This window comes from Gymnogyps californianus, chromosome 12, assembly GCF_018139145.2.
Source record: "Gymnogyps californianus isolate 813 chromosome 12, ASM1813914v2, whole genome shotgun sequence".
Classification (NCBI taxonomy): domain Eukaryota; kingdom Metazoa; phylum Chordata; class Aves; order Accipitriformes; family Cathartidae; genus Gymnogyps; species Gymnogyps californianus.
Window position 1 is genome coordinate 4,744,601 of NC_059482.1, and position 24,782 is coordinate 4,769,382.

General features: G+C 36.0%; 1 protein-coding gene across 5 annotated transcripts in view; it reads right to left on the bottom strand.

Moving 5' to 3' along the window:
* The window catches only part of CDH13 (cadherin 13), a 521,353-nt gene that overhangs the window by 265,921 nt on the left and 230,650 nt on the right, over positions 1-24,782 (bottom strand). For all 5 annotated transcript variants that reach the window (XM_050904351.1, XM_050904352.1, XM_050904353.1 and 2 more), the window contains exon 5: positions 9,699-9,851. In XM_050904351.1, the coding sequence (XP_050760308.1) occupies positions 9,699-9,851 (153 nt within the window). The remainder of the gene's footprint in view (positions 1-9,698; positions 9,852-24,782) is intronic.

Consider the following 24,782-nt stretch of genomic DNA (forward strand, 5'->3'; position numbering starts at 1 on the left):
TAACACAGCAGATTAGAATGGATAAAGCAGTACAGCTTTTGTGAAGACAGTGGAAAGGTTCTATACAATAACAAATTTATGCTTAGATGATGGTTATGCATACCCCTAGCAACACTATTTATAAAGAGCATAAAACAGGTCAGTGTGACTGAATAAGGAAATGCAGAGAGTGTAGGAAAAGTGTAAGTGAATGACATAAAACATCAAGAAAGACAGGGGGAGGAGAAAGGTTATGGAATGAAGTTAAAAGTGCAAGGGAAAAAAGACTCAAGAAGGTGGAAAATGAAAAGAAGATTGCAGGAGAGGATAAGACAGGTAATATGATTTTCTTCAGGTACATAAAGAACAAGAGGTCAGAAAGGAGACAGCAGGTCCTCTAGCTGCACACAGGAAATTATTGACAAAAAAATATAATGAATTCATTGCCTTAGTTCTCAAAAAAAAAAAAAAAGGAATAAGAAATAGTTATTACAGACCGTATCTCAGTTTTCATTAAAAAAAAAGAAGCTATAGATTGTTATGGACCCACATTTCCAAGATGAAGAAATAGCCATAGAAATCAAGGTCTTTCCAGCAATTAGAACATTAAGATTCTGAATTTTGACCAAATATCTAAATAAGAGAGACTTCTTTCTTTATTGGGAGGAATAAGAGGTATAGAGATTTGAGCAACCAAACTTCAAAAATTTCTGTATTATATTCTGAATATTACTAATGGACTAGGAAAAGCTCAAAGTAGTGTTGCAAAATAACAAGTGAGGCCAGACCTTCAAGACTTTGACTTGAGCCACAGGAAAGGTACTCTATTTCAAAATATACACTGCAACATTTTTGCATGCTTAGCAAGGGACCAAGAAGCTGAGAACTTGTGTACTTTTTCTAGAAAAAAACAAACCAAACAAAAAATATATACCTAATAAGAGATGAAATAGGACCCTCCTCGCCATTCATAAAGACAAGATTAATAGTTTCTACTTATTCTACAGTTAGTTGGCAGAATGCCAATGTATCAAAATGGGTTCAAGAAAAGTTTTTGAGCAGAAAAAGATTTCCTAACCAAGTTGTTTGACTCGCACCAACCGAAAAAAAAAGACTTTCCCATCTTTCCTCTAAATTTCTAAGCTGCACCTTTGCATACATGAGCATAATCAGGCACATCTGAGTACACAGCAGACAAAAAAGTGTGACAAATTGTACAGAACTGGGATACACAAAGTAATGGTTAGTACAAACCTAAGCTGCAGAAGCTCATCTAGTCTTTCCCTCCCCTCCGTTCAGACCTGACATGCCCTTCCTAGAGAGGCATAACACATCAGCAGTCACTGTGAAACTGCTGTCATGTCCATCACTGCATAAGGCTGGGAACAATTATGAATGTTTGCAAGGCAAGACTCCTTCTTTTCACTGTAGGAAAACATAAGGTCTGGGGAAAGGGCAAAGTGTCTTCCTAGGTATTTAGGCTGCACCTAGAACAGTGAGCGTTCAGCAAGATATTTTGAGGGTTGCTATAATACAAATAGACGAGGAAAAGAAACAAACAAACTGATCATGCTAAAGAGTGAAGAAGTATCATGATGACATTTAAATGCCTCAAAATGCAATTAATGTGTAATAGCAAAAGTAGTTTCACAGACTATTAACATAATATGACAAAAATGTTATTAGTCTCCTCTTGTTTTACTGAACACATCATTATTCTTTCCAGGAGTAGTGTTCTATTAGAAAATAATAATAATAAAAAACAAACAAACAAAACAACCATGAAATCAAATTCTGTGTCATATGTTACTGTCTCAGTAAACTCCAATTTTTCTTTATTTCTTACTGCTGTGCGTTTCCACCTCCCACTCTTCAATGAGAAAACACTAATTTTGCCTGGTGTTTGGAGTTTGCATTATTTTTAGCATGGAAATCCAAGCTCACTACCTTGTCTTGACAGTTACAGGTTATAAACAAACCTTTGCTGATTTTTCCCTTTAATGAAACTTCACTCTGTTCCTCCTACAAATGACATGACAGTGCTGTTGAACAGCAGGAATGTCAAAGCCATACAAGCAGTTAGATCTAAGAATAAAGTATATGCCCTCCAACAAAACTAACTGTTGACTTTTGTATGCTTTCCACATAAATGATATGAGGATGCTAGTGGCTTCTGAAATGAATCACAGTACCCTGCTGATATCTCATAACATTAAGATCTACAGTATGTATTGCATAGACTATTTACAGTAAAAATGAACAAGATATGGTAAATTAGAGAGTTTATATAAAATAGATATCTTGTTCCCCCAAGACAAAATGGGAGAATATACATAAAAATAACATGAATTCTAACTTCATTTCCTGTCAGTTTTTCTTTTTATCCCATAAACCAACCTTGGGAGAAAGAGAGATATTTCCAGTAGCTGGAAAACCCATTTATATCCCAGCTGTGCAAGCAATTATTTAAATCATACTTTTAAGAAATGTGACTCTATGTAAAATTTATATGCTCAAATATTTGATTTATGCACACAGTTATGGTGACCTCCTTGGTTTTGACCTTGGTAAACAATCAATGCCAAAAAGTTCCCCATGAATTCAGGAGCCTGCCAATACAGATCTCATCAAAGGATCTAGACCTTTGCTTCTGCTGGCTTTGTTCCTGTTGTTGCATTTCTGCTTCCAGGTTTGATGAAATATCTGTTAATACTTAATCTTGCCATTTCGTAATCTCAATGGAGAAAAAAAAAGATGAAAGAAATACTGATTATCTTTTAACAAACAATACCTGTTTTTCTCCAATTTATGACGTCCTAAAAAAATGCCTTCTATGTCTAAATCCATTTGTTACAGAAGAACAGGAAGCAACAACTTTTTTACTAATCCATCGCTCTTAGTTTTTAGATGAAAAATGGGGTTTTTTAGGTTGACAGATTAATTTACTTCACCCTTTCCCCATAAAAGTAAAAGCAGTGCTAAGTCATGAACAATCATGTCAGAAACAAAGTTCAGTACCAAGCCGGTATTGTCAGAACAAAGAAGTTTCCATAAGATTCATAGAGTCCTCTGTAGCATAATGCTTTTTTATGGACAGAATGGTTTTTTGGAGATTACAGACACCAACAGTCGCTTGTTAATGAGAGACAGATATACAGAGCCTCATATCAAGCACCTTAAATTTATTCAAGGCATCTCAGCCAGGCTACGCTGAGAAGCTGTGCTGGAATAAAGGTGTTGCCGAGGGATGAGATTTGTGTAACCGATGGAGCTCTCTATCAGTAACAGAACTTGCGTGGTCACGTGCACACTACATCAACCTAACACACCTTCAATAGTAGTGAAACTTCACTGCTCCAAAACTTTTAGCCGCAGTGAAAGTCTCAGAAAGGAGTATAATGACAGAGTAACGCTACCCCCAGAGCAGACCATCTGAACTTTCTGCATTTTGCATCTTCAAGACTTGTTGAAGTAGAAGGGATTCTGATATAAAAATAGAGTTGATTTCCTCTTCCTATATAAAAATGCCTATATTGGAATAATACCAGTATAACTGAGTTTCAACTGTGAATTGACCAATTTCTGATGCTAAGCCTGATGCTGTGCTAACATAAGTTTATAGAAATTATAGTCTATGACTATTATATGAACAGGTGTGCAACTGCTGAGACATAAGTCTCTGTGCTAGGTTAAGATTACTATGCCTATCTCGGGATACAGAGCAGCCTGCAGTTCCTTCATGTGCAGCCATGACAGGGGGAATTCAATGTTTTTTCAAGAGGCTGCCCATGTTTTTTTGAGATCCTACCTATAGCAATTCATTATTTTTAGCATTCACAGTGATGAATTTTCCTCTTTTGCATAGGCATTATCATCAGCTTGCTTACTGAAAAGTCCATGTAGGGATAGCTAAATTTCAAGTAATGCTGCCAGGCAATAACCTAATGGCACTTTCTCAGCCAGTGTTCATTTCTCTCTCTGTAGTCACAATATGAAATTAATTCTAAACAGTCCTCTCTGAATTTACCTGGTGCCCCAACATCTGAACACATTAATGAATATATACATAAACATATCAACATAAAGAAAAAAAAGTACAAGATATCTGAGGCACTCTCTACATATACATGTGTAATGTAAGCTAGAGACCTTTTTCACTGCCAGAATTTTCCACTGTATGTCAGTTGATCTAACTACAGCTCATTTATATAAATAAGTTTCTAGCTTATTAATAATCATATCCAATAGCTGCACAAGAACTCTCTTTTTTTTTTTAGTGAAATTTTCTTTCTTTTCTCCTTGCTAAATAATCAGGATTCCTCCTTGAAAGTTTGTACTATGCCATTATTCCAAGCTTTTTTGCTGTAACAGATGCAGTTTGGGAGCACCAATATTTTAATAGGTTTTCTCTGTGTATAACTGATTCTTTAATTAAATCAAGCACATTTTGCTGAAATTTACATCTCTACTAGACCAAACCCCTCCTCCCATGGAAGGCTGAGTGCCTTCTTTTTTTCAGGATATTAGTGGGAGAGGACTGAGGTCTGACGTTCCCCATCAACTGGTTTCAGCTCAAGACAGAGCAAATCACTTACACTTCAAACAATTCTGCCAGTGCAGATAACCAAGATTAAAATACAGTTTAGACCAGTCTTGTTAAGTTAGAAGCAAGTTTGTGGTTTTCCTTCTCAAAGAGAAGCATGCTTCTGTGTGCTGTCTATACATCTCCACACTGCATATTGCAAAGATTCAGTATCAGGGTATGATAAATCATTCTGAAAAGGATGTGGCTGCACTAAAATGGACTTACACAGAAGACAAATTCGTTCTTCTGTACAGGATAAATGACAGCTGTTCACTTCTAGTTTTTTGCTACAGTAATACTTTCAGTATATGCAAAAATGCATTCAAGTACTTAAAATTCTTTCTCACAAAATACTCCTTGGCACCTGACCAAGCTAGTTTTCCTCATGATTGTGAAGCATTTCCATTATTTGTTCCATATTAAACACAGAAATAGAGTCCATTAGGACTGCAGCATCACCCTAAATGTTTGGCTCAGTCACAGAAACAACAGTCTCATGTAACCTAAACTGAAGCAGTTCACACTAGAGATTTGGTTGCTGTTGATTGGTTTGAATTCTTTAGCCTGTTCTCAGTCTACTTGTTATCCAACATATAGAAACAATACTACATAGAGCAAATACTCCTAATTTGCTTTCAGTCCTGTTAACATAAGTTTTCTAAATATCTCAGTCTGTCACTACCAGTTGCAAGGCATGCTTTCACAGAAGTGTGATCTGTCATTATTAAAAAAGCTGAAAGCTGATTTCACACTTCTGCTTGTTAAGTATTTTCTAAAGCAAATAAAGCTCTATACTTAAAAAATAATTAAAACTAACTCTTCATTAACAGTTCAAATTGCCTAGGTAAATTTGGTCACAGCTCTAATTTGCACACTGTCGCTGAATAGTTTTATCAAGCTTCTTCATTTCACGCTTGCAAAGGATCACTTTCTGATTATTTCTCTTCCACACATATTTACACTTCGCAAGCAGTTATGAAAAAGCCTGTGAACGATGGCAACATCCTTTAAAATCTTGAGACCCAATTGAAAGCCCCCCATTGACTGGTTGGCACTTTGCCACTGATGCTTAAGAGGTTACAGAACCGGATTTTACTGCTGCAGGGATTACATGTGGTGATACGTGATGGGAAACAAATTTATACAACTTCAGGCTTTGTCCTGTACCCAAAGAATGCCTAACCAGAATTTCATGCATTAATTGTAAAAAGTTAATGGAATATTGTTCCCATTTCTTCTGAGCCTACCTAACTTTGAGTAAAGAATAAAACATAGTTCTTTAACTTAGCAATTTTTGTCATCTTGGTCATGGTAATCAATATATGCAACTCTTCCTGCTTTTACTTGCATGAAAGCATTCTGCCTATGAATACATTATCTATGTAAATGTGAGGTTTTGAAAATGAGCTGTGTTTTTAATTAACGGATTACCCCACAACCACTGTTTTTCAGCCAGTCTTCATTGGCCTTCTATTTGAACCTTTGTTTCCCAATTCACTGGTCTTTTATCAACACTTAGCACAACTAGACTTCCAACTTCATCGGAATCCTTTAGTTCTGTTATTGCAGCTCTTTTTAGAAGCACTTGATTTTTTTGCTAAAAGATGCAACTGAAAAGTCACTAATATTTCCGCTCTGCTGGAATCAGAGAAGACTACGGATCTGAAGAGAACTCAGAATTGCATAGATTATTGGCAATTTTTGGATGGTGTGTACCTCACTGACTTGGACTAGAAAATCTATCTTAAGTCTCCCCACCAAGTTCCTTCATCTGTTTTTACACATCTGCACTTTTCAATACTAAATAAATAAATGATTTGCCATTGTCTGAAATTTCCAACTAGTCTTATTTATTCAAATCTTGAAAGAAAACCAAAGACATTATTTTTGAGAGCATATTTGTACAACTGAACACCTTTTGCTCCCACTAAATAGGGGCTCTAGGCTACCTGCTTATCTCATCAACCCAGAAGCAATTCAATAATATGCCCATATTCTGCTTAAGCCCCTTCTTCAGAGCATCATTTAGTAGTTTCATCAACAGGCTCTAGCAAGCCTCAAAATCATTCAATGTAAACCCACTGGTTTACTCTGACCCAAAGAATTCCTATCAGGATGCTCTTCATCAAACCTCTTTAGAAGAAAAAAGGAATTACTACACACTTTTCTAAAACAGTCTGTCTTTGCTGGGCATAACAACATCCTTACATCCTCTTGCTCTTCTTCATAAACAGCTTTCACTTAAAACTGAAGCTGACTGACATTCTCTGACCTTTAAGGAGGCACCCTACAAAGTTACAGGGACACCTGTAGCATCTACCTTTTTCCATTGGCAAACATGATTTCATTAGCATAGTTCCATACACATGAGAAAAAAAATAATTACTAATGGCTAATTTCAATGTAGTGGCTTTTGCGACTTTTGCTGTCTCACCCAGCCTCCTCTAGCACAGTTTCATTTTCTCAATAGAAACCATCATATTTTCAAATGTGCAGGTGATTAGGTCAGAATTACTATGGCAACTAATCACCCCAACATTCATATTTTGGTGGAATTTCACATACTTTTCCATTTTTGAACAATTTGATTGATTTCATAAAAAATAAACTCATAAATCACTCAGATAAATAAGTCTGTTTCAGCGGGGACTGGGGGGGGTGTCATTAATGTAGCTGCCTTACAGTCCTCTTGTCAGCTTGAGTTTCTTTTGCTAATGAACGAAATCTAAACTCTACTGAAAACACAACTCCATGCAAATGGGCTGCACCAAATAGACTGGCAGGCCCTGAATCTCAGACAGATTTTTTTCACTCTGTTTTAAAATATTTTCTATCTTTTACTAAAAATAAAATATTTAAAAATAAACAGTAGAAAGAGGAGATTAACTCAGACAATCAACAGTTGTCTGAGTAGAATTCAGTAGTCCCCTAATTTCATCATGTTTCTCTTGTAATGAATATACAGAAAAACTCCTACAGGTTTTTCAATATTCCTCCAGGAGAAAGAGGGCAGCAAAAAGCAGAATTTCAAACATTCAGTGAAAGAAACAGTAACAAATTTTTATAATAGATTAAATATTCTTAGCTAATTTAAAACATTTTGAGGTACATGGAAGGTACAATCTGCAAAGTTCTATGAAATACTGTGATCACCAAAGCTCTATTTTGTGCCCTATTAACATTTTTTTAATTCTCATCCCTTGAGTACATAAGCACTAAGCGTAGGAAATAAATCAGTGCTCATGCACAGCAGCCCTCTGTGTAGGTGGGAGGATTCAAACAGATTTCATCTTTTTATCCTTGCCCTACGACTGATTATATACTTGATAGTACAATGGCTTGCGAAGAACTTTTATTTTTTCATGGAGATCTATTCTTTCCTTGTTTGCCCTTTGCTTTGAACTTTTTCTTTCAGGACATCAATACTGGGCAGGGGGGAGCTCAAACAAAAACAGAAAACAAAAACACTTTTGAGAGAAATTTAAGGGTCTTGCAGGTAATTCATCTTTTGGTGTACCAAGGAGATCAGGGAGAAAATCCTGCCACCTTCCTGACACCATGATACATCTTTATTGGAAAACAATGGGCTGGATTCAAAGACAGACTAACCAAGTTGAGGGTTCTCCTACAGAACTTTTCAACTACATTTTGCACAACAGGATGCCAGTGAGCATGCTGAGCAGAGTGCTATATAACAGGTTAGAAAGCACTACAGCCTATTAGGATATACATTCAAAGTGCTCTGGATAATCTACTACACTGTACTATCTGTATATAACTAGCATTGCTTCAAAAAGGCTCCTCTAGGGAAATGCTTTTGTCTTAATTTAAGTGTATACTTTGCCAGATCAGATAGGAGGGCCATTTGTGGTTTGATGCATTAGGTTGAAAACACTACTATGATTTTCCAAGTAAAAAAATATTCAAGGTTTATACTGAACACATTAAGGTGGAAAGCCACTGATAAAATAAGAAACAGCTGGTAAATGAAGACAAGGAACAGTGTTAAAAAGAGAAACTGCAATGTTTTTCATTTAAGGAGGACATCAGTAACTACCATAAATCCTATGTGAGTGGTTAACATACATTTCACTGTAGACCCAGATGAGAAATAGATGTTTAAATGTTGAAAACCAACATATGGTAAATTTTAGCAGTGCTGTTTGAGCAAGTATGACTAGTCATCTAACTGGCAAACTCTTCCAGAGGAGGAGAGAAACAGCACTGAAAGTACAAGTATTGATTACTACACAGCAGAAGACAAAACAAGGAGGTCAGGGATGGCAGTCAGAACTGTCACCAGAGCCTGTGCCCCACAGGGGCTGGAGTACCACGCGCTCCCTGCTGCATGAGGATACGGAGGTCGGTCCCCCATGCTGTGGCAGAAGTGGCAACATGCAAATCTACTAACCATTTAGCATTTTCAATTCTGCTGCTCATCTGTATCAAAGTGGCCAAACACAATTTATGACTCCACATTTCAAGAGCTAGATAGAAAACATGAATTGACAGATCCTCTATTTATACTATGCATTTCAGGACATTGTGGTGCAGTTACTTTGCAGATTTCAGAGATCATTTGTTATAATTTCAATGGGGAGAAACATAGCATTTATTGACAAGGAAAGGAATCTTTAGTAAAATCTTTGTAGGAGACATATATCTGACAGATGTATCTGCTAACATTTTCATATTAACAGAATCTTCTTTATCACTATTAAAAGATATCTGTTACTAAAAATGGAGTTGAATAGTATATTCCATTGACAGCTTGACAATAAAAAAGAAAAAGTATAACCATGTAGTACCTTAGCGGCAACTTCCTGAAAAGATCTCCTTTTGTCCAAACATAATTTTGTATTCACAAATCAAATGCACACACGATGTTCAGACAGTATTTCTACTAAAGATAAATGACAGAAATTACATGCAGAAAGCAGAGTAGAGTTTCGATTGCATGTAAAAATAAACACATTTACCATTTCCAAAGGACAAACGTTTCTTCTGGAAATTTTATAGGACAGTAGCCGCAATTTAGTCTTGAATAACTGCAGCCCTTTCAAAAGCAAATACACATCCAAAAAATACATATTATCAACATACAGGCAGAGATCCTATTGCTGTGAGTACTCACCTCATAATTGGCAATTGCTTCTCTATCAAGGGCTCGGGTCACAGAGACATCTCCACTGACCTCATTGATTCTAAAAATTCCTTTTGGGTCTTGATCTACTCCCTTACCAGAGAGTCGAAACTTTGCTCCCTCTGTCCCTTCACTGCTGATGACCTGGCATGGCAGAAAACAAGAAGTTACAGGCAATATTATAAAAACTTTTAAAATCATTCTAAAACCACATAAGCCATTTCGATCATTTACCTAATGTCGAGGTAGATTCCCTAGCAATAATATATAACTATAAAATATGGTTCATGATAATAAATAATATGTAACTATAAAATATGGTTTCAATGATTCAGAAAACACTATGCAATTCTTGTGTTAAACCCCAGAAAAGCTACTCATGTCCTTAGCCAGTTCCTACCTTATCTTTACCGTCTTCTATTTCACTACTTAAAGTTTCTATTATTCCATTGCTACTGTATTCACTCCATGTCTAGAATTTGACATTTTATTTAATTCTTTTTTTTCAGTTAAATTGATAAAATGGCTATAAATTTACAAAAAAAAAAGAAAGAAAAAAGACATATTCCAATGAGTAGCACAAAGCGTACTTATTTCACAACAACCCTTACAATACCAGATAGCCATTACACATTATTTTCTGATTAGTCAGTCCTTTTTATTAGCCATCGTAAAGCCATTACACAACAGACTACTTTCAAGTTGTTTTTTTTCCCCCCATTTCCCTCTACACTCCTCCTTTCCCAGGATTTTAAATCAAGGGAAAAAACTCCTCATGAAAATATCTGGGTATCCTGCCCAGAAATCTGCTTAGTCACACAGTTGGAATTCCTCCACTTTCCAAATTTATATGTATATTTATATATACACACACATGTGTATGGAAACTCCTTGTTACTATCACTACCTTATTTCCCCATAAGAAAAAAATCCCTAAAAATCCCATTTCAAGGCTGTCTCACATTAATGACAGTAGCATATGTAAACTTGCAGAGCCACACAAAGTTTCTTATAAGCTACATGGTTTGCAAATTTGTATTTGTACACCAGAATCTAAAAGGATTATAAATTAGTCTTGCCCTTTAAGGCTGACAATCTTGCCAAGCCATTCCTTCCCTCTGCTGTTTCATGTTCTTTTGTTTCTAGCAATTTTATATCGTTAATATTTCCACAGAAACATTAAGTCAAATATTTATATGCTGGTCTGAATTACAGCTCAGGAAGAGGAAGGGAAAAGGTGGCCTTAGAAATCTGGACCTGCTCCCATTTTGAGATAATAAATATGCAGGGTGTTTAACAATGTCCCTGAGGAAATACATGTTTGTTGCCCTATCGCTGTGGGTTAAGCAACGCTGGTTTGCAGATTACTGGGCAGTGAGATTTTGACTAAACTCTGTAACCATTATTCCTTTATTTTAATTGAGAAAAAATTGCCACAAGTTATGAAATAGGAAATCAGCCTTTTCAGAGATAAAGTTTCAATTCTCAAACCCTTTGGGGAAGGGAGAAATTTCAAAGTAAAAACCTGTTTCACCTTTTTTTTTCTTCCTCCTTCCAAGTCAGAAACACTAATGGATGAAGTTTTCTTCTCTTTTATTTTTGAGTATGTCATGCCAAAACACAGAGGCAGACAACAACTGCAGGTGACAAAAGGGCAAAGTAACTTTGTAACTTCAAGTTTTGTGATGAAACTGAAACTTAATGGTTCCTACTGAAAAGTTACCTGTTGTTCAATTCATTTTTTGACCAATCTCTGGTATTTTTTACATCAAGCCTAAAAATCCATGTTTTCTTAACATAAAGCTATGCTTACGATTTTGCAATGTCATGACCATTGCTCCCTTTTGTAGGGAAAAGATGAACTGATCATCTTCTGCCCTGATTTCTAAGACCTACTACAAGACAAGTGCACCTTCCCATTCAATATAAGAACAGTGGTTTGAAAGGCCTGAAGTCAGCCACAGGCCAGCACAAAAATCTAATTCAAAGATGTCTACACAACAGCTATTTCCACCTTAGCCATCAAACATCACCTAACTGTTTATGACAAATTTACAATGTAGTATAGGTGCAATGGCCCAGCTGTAACAAGCCACAGAAAGAAAGCAAAACAAATCATGGGCTGTGCAAGGGAATTTATCAGAAAAATTCCAGATAATCATACACAGATCTTTCTCCACCCTAGATAGAAAGGCAGGAGTGTAGTAATAATAATAGTAATAAGGGTCCCTGCAAACCTGACTGGAGGGAAAATTTCCCCTCAACTCCAAAACTGGCAAAGATCTTAACCTTGAGTTTGATGGCAAGACATCCCAATGTGGTATCTGAAAGATCTGTACTCCTTGGAGCTACGACACATCCCATATCTCATCCCCACTTTAGCTGTAAACTATTCTTCAGCATGTAATGTATAGGACCAACAGAGTTGCCAGACAGCAGAGTTTTTTCTAAATGACGGGATGTGTCCATTCAGCTTTTTTAAAGCTTCAGGAAGCAGTCACATTCACAGTGCAAGGATGTGCAGACCCTTCTCTCCTATCTATGCATCTAGTTATTGCACAGCGACTTATGCTTGATATAACAATAAGAAGCCCAGGTTAGAGATGCTCCATGTACCACTGCATCATTTGTTCAAGAGCAATGGTGGTCGCACAAAAAGTAATTTTTGGAAGTATGATTCTTTACAACGTTTAATTAGCCACAAGAGGGAGCTACATACTCCCAGGAATGTAAGGAAGAACATCAATGTCTCCTAATTAAGATGCTTATATAATGGCTGCATAGTTCAAAGAAAGTGCATTTCCCAGTTCACACTAAGCTCAGTACAATGAAAAGTTTAATAAAAATCAGGCTTAATTTGCCATATGGTTTGGTGCTTCAACAAGAGCAAGGAAGAAAGAACAGGAGGATTGTCTGACATCTCCTCTGGCAAGACTGCTATTCTGAATACTGTCATAAACACAGCACTATTCACATGAAAATTTCCTAGCTTACAATGTATTTACACAACGATGCTTTCCCAATTTACTGGCTGAGAAAAAACAAGGCCAGATTATTTCTGCTGGAATGTTTACTTTGGTATGTCATTTTTATGTTTCTAAAATATGTAAATGACTTTCCCACAGTTACTACTACCTGAAGTCCAGACAGAAACACTTATTTCCATAATTTGTTCACTTCAGGAATTTCAGTGCAGGTTCTAACATTGAAAATGTCTGCACCATATGACAGTGACTACGTGTTGCATAAAGATTCTTCATTCTTAGGAAATGGTCCAGTTAAGACAGCACAGACCCAAGCACCCTCTTACTGAGAATATGAATAAGGCAGGAATACTTTATCTGGCCTCCCAGTTTCTACCTATTTCATTTTCCCTTGTTCTGATCTCACAATTCAGAAGGGCCTTGACATTGCACGGGCAGATGGCATAGACAGAATAGATGTCAGCTGAGCATCCCACAATAATAGAGACTCTTGAAGGCTATTTCCTCACCCAGGACCCAAAGGACAGTATTAGATGTAGACTTAGACATTACTCACTTCCTCATACCTGATAACACTTTCCCATGTCAAGGGTACATCAGAGAATAAATGTATTGAAAACTGAAGTGATCCATGCTAGCCTTGTCAGGACCACATATCTAGCACCCAAGACAAACCAGTATTTCCCCACCCCCACCCCCCCAAAAGGCAGAGACTGTACGATTCTGCTCAACTAAAAGACACTTTCAAGAAAACAAAATGTTACTTAGCTGACAGGATCTGCTTTTTGGCCAAAACATATTTACCAAGTGCTATTTTTCAGCTGACATTATGTATCCCTTCCAGCTAAACTCATTTCAGCAATGTGATCCCCCTGTTGTTACGGGTTTATCGCAAAAGTAAATCAGAGTGTTCTAAAGAAGAGAAATAGAAGTACAAAAAACCACACTACCCCCAGAGAGAGACTTTACAGTTCTGCAACCCCAGCAAATCTGTCCTTAACAGCACCATCCTAGTTTACCAGTTTCATTCTTTAAGAAGTGTTTGCCTCAACCACTTCCATAATTTCTTAGTTCTTGATACCATCTGAATTAGAGATGCATCATATTAGTTTCACTTTTTAATTAGAAAATAAATCCCACCCTCAGACAAGAATATTTGGTTCATACCCCAGTACTTTTCATTTCAGAGTGTTACACTGTCTCTCTCGTGTGTTTTTTATTTTGGGGGGGGGGGGGTGGTGTTGGGGTTTTTTGGCATTTCTCCCCTCCTCTAGCCTCCTAGGAAGCAAATTTATCCATGGAATATTTAGAGGTGAACTATTTTTTCCTTCAATCACTATGCTCCACAAGAGCAAAACAATGGTTTAGGCCCATTGTTTAGATATCGTATAAATATTTAAACAGACATTTCCTGTCCTGCCATATCACTCTACAGTCAGAGGCTCCATATGCTCTGTACTGACTCAAACAAGCTTTCAACCAAAACAAATGCAAAATATTCCCATCATTATTCAAAAGCACTAACCAACAGAAACTGCTTCATTACTATAAGCTAAACATACAAAAACTGTAGTTAGAAAGCAATTTATATAATTTGCTGAGTTTAATAATTTATTAAATCTATTGGTTCTCAACACTCTATCTTCATTAATTAAATATTAGATACACTAGTTAAGCATGGGAACCAAATTCTGCTCTTTGTCAAAGGGAGACACGTTGGCCAAATCTGACCTTTGCTTTCTCTCTGACTAGGACTTTCTTCAGAATTCATTCAATATACGGGTGATAGCCAAGAACATCCAGGTGATTTATTCACATAAGTAATGGTAACAGAAATTATAAAGCTTCTCTGACTATGTCCTTTGTTCATGATAATTAGGGATAAAACCAACACACTATATATGACAGTATATATTTTAGGTAACATTTTTTTCTTGTTCAAAAATATAGTAAGCTGTCATGGTTTGACCCCAGCCAGCAACTAAAGCACCACGCAGCCGCTCACCCCTACCCCCTCTCAGTGGGATGGGGAGGAGGAGCGGGGAAAAAAAAAAGGTAAAACTTGTGGGTTGGAATAAGAACAGTTTAATAACTAAAGTAAAATAAAATATAATACTAACTAATAATAAAAATGTAATAATAATAATAGTATTGAAAAGGAATATAACAAAAAAAAGAGAGACATAAAACCCAAGAAAAGAGAAGTGATGCACAATGCAATTGCTCAGCACCCACTGACCAATGCTCAAGCAGCGATCTGCCCCTCACAGCCAACTCTCCCCCCAGTTTATATACTGGGCATGACATTCCATGGTATGGAATACCCCTTTGGCTAGTTCGGGTCAGCTGCCCTGGCTGTGCTCCCTCCCAGCTTCTTGCACACCTGCTTGCTGGCAGAGCATGGGGAACTGAAAAGTCCTTGGCGTAAGATAAGAGCTACTTAGCAACAACTGAAACATCAGTGTGTTATCAACATTATTCTCACACTAAATCCAAAACACAGCACTGTACCAGCTACTAAGAAGAGAGTTAACTCTGTCCCAGCCGAAACTAGGACATAAGCCTTGCTATTAGCATCATTATATTATCAATCAAAACATATCCAGACAAATGCCCATTCAGTATGTTATCTAAAACACAAGCTAAATTAATGTAGACAAGTATGAAAAATATTCGCAAAATTCAAGTAAACAACAGAACAAAACTTCAGCAATTAAATATGCTTATGCAATACGATAATGCAGGCAATATTCACGGTCCTAAATTTCAAAACATTTCCAGATCAGTTTTCAATCTCCAGTCTCTGTATAAGGCAAGATTTTCAAAGCTATATAAATCTCCTAGACCATGTGCTTTCAGTACAAAGCTTAAGCCAGCCAGTCAATCAGTCACTCAAATTCTAATATTTGTGCTTGCACTGGAACAGCGCTCCAGAAACCACAAGCACAGAATGAAAAGGGAAATGTGACCAGCAATAGGAATATACAACACTGACCCAACCTCCTATGACAGCCGAGGTAAAGGAACACAGTCAAAGTCAAGGTGAAGTGTTTGGTTTCTAGGGGAACCAAAGCTGGGGATACCACATGTAGTAGAGCAGGCATTGCTTCTGTGTCATCAACTACAAATATTTTGCTTGATGCTGTTGACAGTCCTAATAAGAATACATATATACATTTCTCAGAGAAAGAAAAATGTATGTAGACAAGAGACCTGATTTAACTCAGCAAAAAAAGCCAAATTCAGTTATTTTAAACTTTAAAAATCTATTTTCTATGTCAGATCCCCAAGACTCAGTTTTAACTGGGCAAAACACATGACTGAAAAGTGTCTAAATTTTGCACTTTAACGTACACATTAAAAACTCAGTGGTCACTGGGCAAAACTACTATTACAAGATTAGCCATTACTTCTTATTTGCATTCATTTGCATTGGTTCTCTTAAGACCCTTATGAATTACAGAAAAAGGTTGCTCAAACAGGAACACATGTATTATTACAATAGTGCATCTGTAAACTGAAGCCTTTTTGATAGCTGTATAAAATTTTTGAAGTATTGAGTACCAGGTGTACCAGTACTTTGAATGTGGAAAAATTTATACCAACTGTCAGAGATGTAACATGGGAATAAAAAAAAAAATCAGGAGTTTAAATTAAATGAATTATGAAAATGAAAAATCATACACCAATATTCTCAAGAGGGTATTTTTTAGCATCTTAACAGCAAGCTTTGTCATGGAAAACATTTCAGGAAGTGCCAAATTTAGGAACAACATTGTGAGAATTAAAGCACATAGTTTTAGCATATTTTTGATGCATGTTTGCAAGACTGATTGGGGGCTGCAAATGGTACAAACGTTCCTTGCCTGAAGCAATCCAGACAAAACTGCATGAATACTCTTATCAGGTATCATATTCAGAACTTTACATACATGAAGGAAACAGAACTCATATTGCTTGAAATGCAGGTGGTATAAAGTATTTTGTTGGACTGAGGCTCTACTTTCTGTAGAAGCTACTATATCAGCTATTATTTCGTTACACCAGTGCAAATACAATGTTTTAGTAACTATAATAAAAACAACTCTAAATCTGAAATTTGCCAAGGTTAATAAATTCCATAGACAAATATTTCAACAAAATATCTTAATCTATGAAAATGACACAACATATTAAAAACCAGTAAAGTTGTGTCACTACCAGTGCTCATTTTTTGAGGTCTTTTTAGAATAATCAACACAAATAGGATATTTGATATTCAACAACAACAAAAAAAATCTTCTCTACATAATGGCTTTTTATCATAATTATGCATAAACATTTACAAAATTCAGATCAATTTTGTAGTAGGATGTACCAGGTGTCCAAATGAAACAAAATGAATTTATGCATGTGGAAGCCCTGTGTACCGGTGGATCCCTTCAGTCCGAGGTTCGTTATCGTAGCTGTACACAGATGCAACAATTCCCCTTGAAGAATCAGTTGCGGCACTGAGGCCTGCAGGCTTCATCTACAATTGCACCAAATTTGAGGATTTAACCAATATAAATAGCTAACAGTGAGCATTTGCTCATAGATCAAGGTAAAGTAATTCAATGAACACATCAAGATGTGCATTAACTTTTGTAGCAGGTAATCCTTCAGCTTCCTTTTACTCTTAATTTATAAAGAGCAAGAAGATTCATTACAAATAATTTTCACTTCCCCTTTTCCTAAGTAATAGTCGATTTCAGATATATATCTGCAAACTCTGGATTCAGTACACAGCAATTCCCTCCTAGCAAGAGCACAGAATTTATAAACACATTTTTTCGTAATCTCAAAGGAAAATGACTTAGAAGTATTACTTGTTACAGAAGGTCTGGATATTTCACTGGCTGATTTGGCCTTTCAGTAGCCATTTAATCACCATATTTTAACTGCTGCGTAAGTTACTAACTTGCAACAAACCCCGTTAGTTAAAGGAATTTGAGGACCACTATCTTTTGAGTGACAGCATAGCTCAAAAGCTATGGTTAGTTGTTAGGAAAAATCTGACTGTGATTGACACTGTTAAATGAAGAACTCCTCAAAAGATGCCCTTAAAAAAAAAAAAAAGAGGATTATTCAGATTTATAGAGGTGCTTTATTGCAAACTTATCACTGATCTAAAAATGCAGAAATGCTGAGACATTTAATGGTTTCTAATTGCAGAAATTCAGGCCATAGGACAGAATACATAATGTGTAATCACCACACATGTAGCTAAGTCTACAAGAAGTGGGAGAAAAGAGGAGAACAGAGCAAATTTACAGTACCTTTTTCCAGGTATTTCACAGTACTCTCTATTCCAAATAAGTCTGAATTTATTACTCAAGGCCACTTTTGCAGCATCCAAGAAAGCATAAGGCACTCTGATCTAGCACCAGACTGGAAGCAACACAGCAGCATCTCAGCTGCACTGTGCCCAGGCTAAAATAGTCTGCTGATAAGGTCTAGAGAAGTCTGCCCCGGGCTGTCTGGGGAATATAAAAAACCTAGTTGTTTCCTCTCCCTGCAGCTACAATTACTGCCCATGGGACTTCGCTACAAATGTTATCTTTAGATCCATGCATGCAACAAAGAAAGAAATCAGGATCTGGATTAAGTGTGAACTTCCAGCCGGGTAGAGTAATTGGAATTGCAGAATAAGACATTGAAGTTGCGGAGCCAACCTGAGGAAGTGAATAGGAGTAGTAAAGTGAGAAAAATGGAGCTGGTGAGAATGATTCACCTAAAACCACTCTTGAAAATTAAGATGCAGTTTAATTAGAAGAAATTTATTGGAAGATTGTGTCTAATTTTATTTTTAACTAGCAACCTGCCGAGTCTTGACTTTTGAAAATATTTTGCAGTTAAAATGAACCTAGAGGAATAAGTACTCTATCAAAAGTATTTTAAACTTTTAATTGAAGATATTAAAAAAGAAATATCATGATGAATGGCATTTTTTAAAATTTGGTTCCATTACATGAAGTCAATGTAATACTTCTGGATACTTTAAGAACCTGCTTAGCACCCAATTCCCATTTGTAGCAAACAACCCACAGATCTAATTATAGATTTTCCTCAGTCACTAGTTCCCTAGGAAACAAATCCATGGCTCACGTCTTGTGCATGGAAGGTCATAGTAGGAAGATAAATATTTTTCTGTGTATAGAAACTTATCTAGAGGTCACAGGTCTGCATCTCAGCAGATGTTGGCGCTTCTGTCAAGGACAGATGGCAGCTATATTTAACGGCTATCTCAGATATTTAAAACTTCAAACATTTTAATCTGATGAAGCACTTAATACTTCTGTTAGTAACAATGCTCTATGATGCTTTATGCTGTAAACAAAGGATTTTAATTTTTGTTCTCTAAACTCATTTCGGTTTTTAACAATGGGTCCACCTCACTTTTCATCTTAAATGATTAACCATCAGAGGTTAATTCAAAACAGCTGTAAGTAGCTACAACTTATTAGAAACAATAGGCAGAAATTTAACTTGAAGTCATGAAGGATAAATATAATTTGTGTTTTCTGATATTGGCCCTTGAAGTTAACAATGTCGTTACAAACCAGATCAACAATTTTACCTACATCCATGTAACTGCCATAGCCTTAGAAAAAAAAGATATAATTACTGTTACTCTACTTCTGATTTCATTCTAATTCATTGCTGAAAAAATAGACAAAATATAATTCACTGGAAACTCAGATACATGTGAATACCTAACTTAAACAGGGGTGAATTAGAATGAATTCAAGGGTGGCAGAGGGAAGCTTTGTCAGATTTGTGCTCCTCATTTGTAACACAAGAACACTATTCAGCTCTATCCTGACCCATCTACAATGACAGCTTAAAAGGTATGCAATTAGGCAACAATCTTACTCACACTTAGTATAATATTCAGCCTGACTTAAGATCAAATAAAGGATTTAAGCTAAGTTAGAGTGTCTTTAATCTGTGGGAAGCGTGAAGGAAGCCTACATTGTCAGCACATCTCAAGGAACGTGCAGTGACTCATGACGACTGACCCCCAAGCCCTACCCCAAGTCTTGACCCCAAGTCTTGTTCCACTTGTCTCCATGGAAAGGCAACCATCCAGATCCAAGCCCACAACTAATATCACAAACCTGGACTGCTTTCCTCCCTTGATCACTGGATGGGTACATAAATGGACGCAAAAATACTTGATTCTCAGAAATGTTTTTGGCTCCCTACTTTGCTCTGTTAAATTTACATTCTTTTCCCATGTGCTTTTTTTTTTTAAATTCCCTCCATCTTTCTTCCTTCTTCCATCTTTCGCAGATACTACCATTTGTGCTACATTGCCTTTGTTTCTGTAGCTCTAATGGATTGAATTCTCATTAGCTACAGGTGAAAAAAAAATCCACATGGTTGGTAAAATTGCTGCCACTAGAGAGCATTTCAAATCTCTTAATGACTCCTAGTCTCAAATTGGTATTTCTTTGCTGAGTGAGGTGTTACTCAGTTTATTGCACAGAGCACCACGGACATGATTAACCAGCCAAGGAACATTTATAGGAATCTGGGATCTCCACACATATCATGTTCACTCAAAAACCAGAAAGTGCAAGTTTTCACAACAGCGTAGCAGTTACCTCACTCACCAAGGCTCAGGCAGCCCCAGGCAACATTTGCCCCGCTTTTTCTGGGAACTTCACCCCTTCATGCTCTCTTCTATTTCCAACGGACATACTAGCTTCCTTTAGTTGTTAATTTCCAGATGGGGCTGATAAGCATTTTAACACCACCTTTCCTTGATTAGACTATTTTTAATAGTAAAAGCATTAATTGAAAGTGGTTTTGTTAGCAATTCCATAAGTGACTTTACCTCCCTTAACAAAGCTTCAGATTCCAAGTTTATCCAGACTTGGGGTTCTGAAATAATTTGGTTTTGTCAGTGATAGCGTCACCAACAAAGCATGGTGAAACATGCCTTCAGTCTTCTATTACTATCTTTTCAACAAATAGTTTGCTCTTTTTTTCTTCTTCCTTCTTTTCCCCCATTTTCCCTAAAGATAAATCCACAGTTCAAAACCCACAGTACATTTCACAAATATTATCACCTTACAGTTAAAAAGCTACCACTAACTTGGGTTCACTTTCCCACTTTAAAGAGGTCAGTTTTTAACCTTACTGAATGCTTGACTCTTGCTAGAATTAGAAATGTAACGTATAAAAGTACAGGTTCCAGTGCGCAAACATCTTGATAGAGTCATAATTAGTGACAGAGTTACATTAGTCTCTTAAGAAGCTTTCAGATTACTATATAATTGCAATACAGTCTTATATGTATATCATTTCATGGAATCATGCTGGGGAATTATGGAATCAATCAAGATGAAATTAGCTGAAAAGAACACACAATTTCCAAAGCAGTCATTGTCAAAATGCAGAACTTAAAACTTGGATTTAAACTTCTAAAAGCTGGAAGATCTCTGGAGTAATGGAACAATTAAGCTTCAATAATACTTATGGTACACTGTTGTCCAGCATGTCAGTTATTGTCTTCCAGGTATATTATTACTGTCTTCAAGAAGTCAGAATTAAATGTTATTTAAATTTAATATTCATTCACTGTGCTACAAAGCTGTACACTTACATTTTCAGTTAATAGCAATATCTGAAACAGTCTTCCAAGACAAGACCTGTATTTGACAAACCTGGACTAAGAGGAACTCTTAAACTTAATAAAAGTGGAAGTATAAGGCTCTGCAATAACTTAAAAAAAAAGGGGGGGGGAGACAGCTATACATTGTGAAAAGCTGCCTCACAGGAAGCCAGAAAGGCAACTCTAGCTTGGGAATCAGATACCCAGAAAAACCTACTGTATCTAAGTAACCTGTCCTTCCACCATAGGTCGCACAAATGACTTTCCCAAATCTTTTAAGATTGAAACAAAAATGCTAATAAGATTGAATGAGATAGACTGAAAAAAATACAATTATGAAATAATAGTGAAAAATAAGCATTGTTTATAAGCCTGCACTCTTGTATAGCTGAGTCCAACATCCCATTCAAATTCTTCAGTGCTGAACTTTCTACTGCCTAGCTGAGAATTTTCAGCTATCGTGGGACACGAAACCATTAGTACACACCACTCAGTTTTATCAAATACCTCTTAAGCAATTTTGTCAATGGTTGGAAAATATATGTTTTAACAATCAGATGTAACAGGAGCTATTTTTGCCGCATTTACAGACATACAAGAAAACAGTAAGTCTTAAACCTGTGAAAGGAGTATCGAAATTCAAAAAACAAATACCCATGAACACTCTTTAAGGTTATTTTCCCACCTCTCTCTTTTCCTTTATCTACTTTATACTACTGCAGTACATTTTGAAGTTAGTTTCAGCAAACAGTTTCAATTCGACATTACAGGACACACTGTGACCATTCTCAACTCCAAGTCTATTAGAGTCAATAGAAAATCTCCCCTAACTTCTGTTTATTCAGGCCCTCATTGCTTAGGCTGTGTTTGGAGATCTAACACAAAGACAACGTGGCAGTAGCTAATGATAATGTTATATAATCAAAAGAAAGTTATAACTACACCTTGATAATTTTGACTGCTTCTAATTTGAAACAAAAGCCGTCTAACAGTCCTAAATGATAGGATTAATGACCTTTTAAAAATCTAGAAATAAATAGTTTTAAAAATATTACATTAAGCTATTATATTAGTACAAAAACTATTCCTACTAACATTGAAAAGAGCTGGATGTATTTAAAAACCGCAAACGAAGTATCTACCAGACTGACTTTTGCTTGGTTTGTGTAAAGCCAGTAATCAGTTCATAAAGTAGAATCATTACTCGAGTAGGTAGAAAAATTGAAGGGTGAATCTCTGGTCCTAACATTTTCACTGGAGGTTTTGCCAGTATTGCATGGCAGTTTTATTTCTACCTAACAGTTTTCAATACAACTATGCGGTATCTCAAGATACAACATGCTAAACATACAGTAATTTCAGGTGTTTGTAGAGCCCCCGAAAATGGAATATCTGTTCTTTCCAAGGTACTTGACAAAAATACAGAAGGTCTTTAGAGTGTACTTTTAAACTCTACTGCTAAATTTCTAAAAACCCACAAATGGATCAAGTGTAATTGCAAATTGCTGGTAGCTATCATGAAATCAATATGGTTCTTTTTACTGGTGCCCACCAAGAACTTACTTTATCTCCATGTATACACTGTAAAAAGGTCTTCACCTGTTTGTAGCTTTTGTAAGGGCTCTCTCCAACAAAATCATAGATAATAAAATATTATTCATGTTTATTTGCATCAAGATGCCTCAGTATACCTAAGTCTGAACTTGCAAAAATATTTAATTCAATTTTGCAACCACCAATTACCCAAACTTAATCTACACAGAAAATAGTCACTCTAGGTTAGTGTGATAATTCATTCAAACTTTATAATTTCCTTCCTCGAAAAACTAGAAGCTGAGCCATAAAATTTAACTATGCATAACATCTACATTTTCTGACTCAGCAAGCCAAAAGTTGTCTTTGTTCCAAGCGAGGGTGTCTTTGTTTTAGTGTTTTCTCCTATTGACACAGATATTTATATAAATACGTATACATAAACATATGCATGTGTGTACAAAAACTGGCATCTATATATTAAGATACAGTTTAATGTATGTGCATGCAAACATTAATGTGCTTTCAGAAGTTTCACTTCAGTCTACGCTAGTCAGCAAGAGAAGTAACAGACACCTAAAGGCTTGCAGGTAACAAGTCAAATACATGCTCATCATTCGCAGTTACTGAAACGAATCCCTACTTCACTGCGCTAAACCGAACTGCATATCAAAACTTGCAGTACCACTGGAACAAATGCTTTACTAAGGACGTAAAGCACAAAGCAGTAATAATGTACACCTCAGTTTACCAGAGCTTTTGTGCTGTGGAAAAAGGCCAAATTTGTAACAGAAAATACAGGTGCTATTAACCATCCTTTTAACATAGTGAGATCTATTACAATGACAGTACATATCAAGTATTATCTTAAGCATCCCAATTGCCACTGATTTTCTCTACTGGCAAGCAAACATTAACGTGATTTAATCTGATGACTCATTCAGAAAAAGAACTCCATACATTTCCAAAAATCTCCTACAGAAATAATCTAAAAGATTAAGGTGATTTCAAGTATACCGGAAAGAACTGCACAATTGCTTGCTTTTAGCTCTAACAGATGGTTGTAAGATTATAAAGAAGATTTATTGATATCTCTTTGAGAATAAATAACAAATAATCCACAGAAGCAAACACAGAACGTTAATATTGTTGAGTGATTAATTACATCGTATTTAAAGTTTTATGTAATCTCTTTGATTAAGAAGCCTTATGCAAGAATTCAGCCAAATCAGTATCTTGTTGACCGTCACAAACAAAAAATGCCTTTAAGTCAGATGACACGGATTCTTCAAAATATTTTCCCAATTTTCAAAGTGCATTGATAAAGATCTTTCCCTCAACTTCCACTATGTAACAAATAAAACTACGATATAATAATATGAAGCTATAATTCTCACAATCAGCACTGCCTACTTTTGCAAAAGACTCCAGCAACAAAAAAAATTAAATCTACAAACTCATGATTTAGTAACAGCTTGAGTAATAGCTTCCTTTCCTTAAAGATTACACATGGTTACCTTTGGATGTTTTAACCAATAATTATTAGAGATGGGTTTAAACTGTAAATGCTCTGTCTAGATATGAAACATTCCCAAAGTTTAAGATGACCTTTATAGGAAGCTCTAGATTGAACCCAGTAATATACTATCTGTATTGTATTCTTTTTAAAAAATATCTAAGCTACCTAACAGGCATTACTGTTATCATGTATATCACCATCAAAAAAAAAAAAAAAAAAAAAAAAAGAAAGATTCAGCTTCAAAAACATTTTTCTTGGCCACTTATCTGTTTTTATCCCATATACAACTGAGCTTTTCAATTTTCTGTGAAACCTAGTCCATCAATACACAGCTTATGTCTTTTCATAACAAATATACCTTCAAAAAAAAAATCAGTATTTCATGACACCTAAGCCTG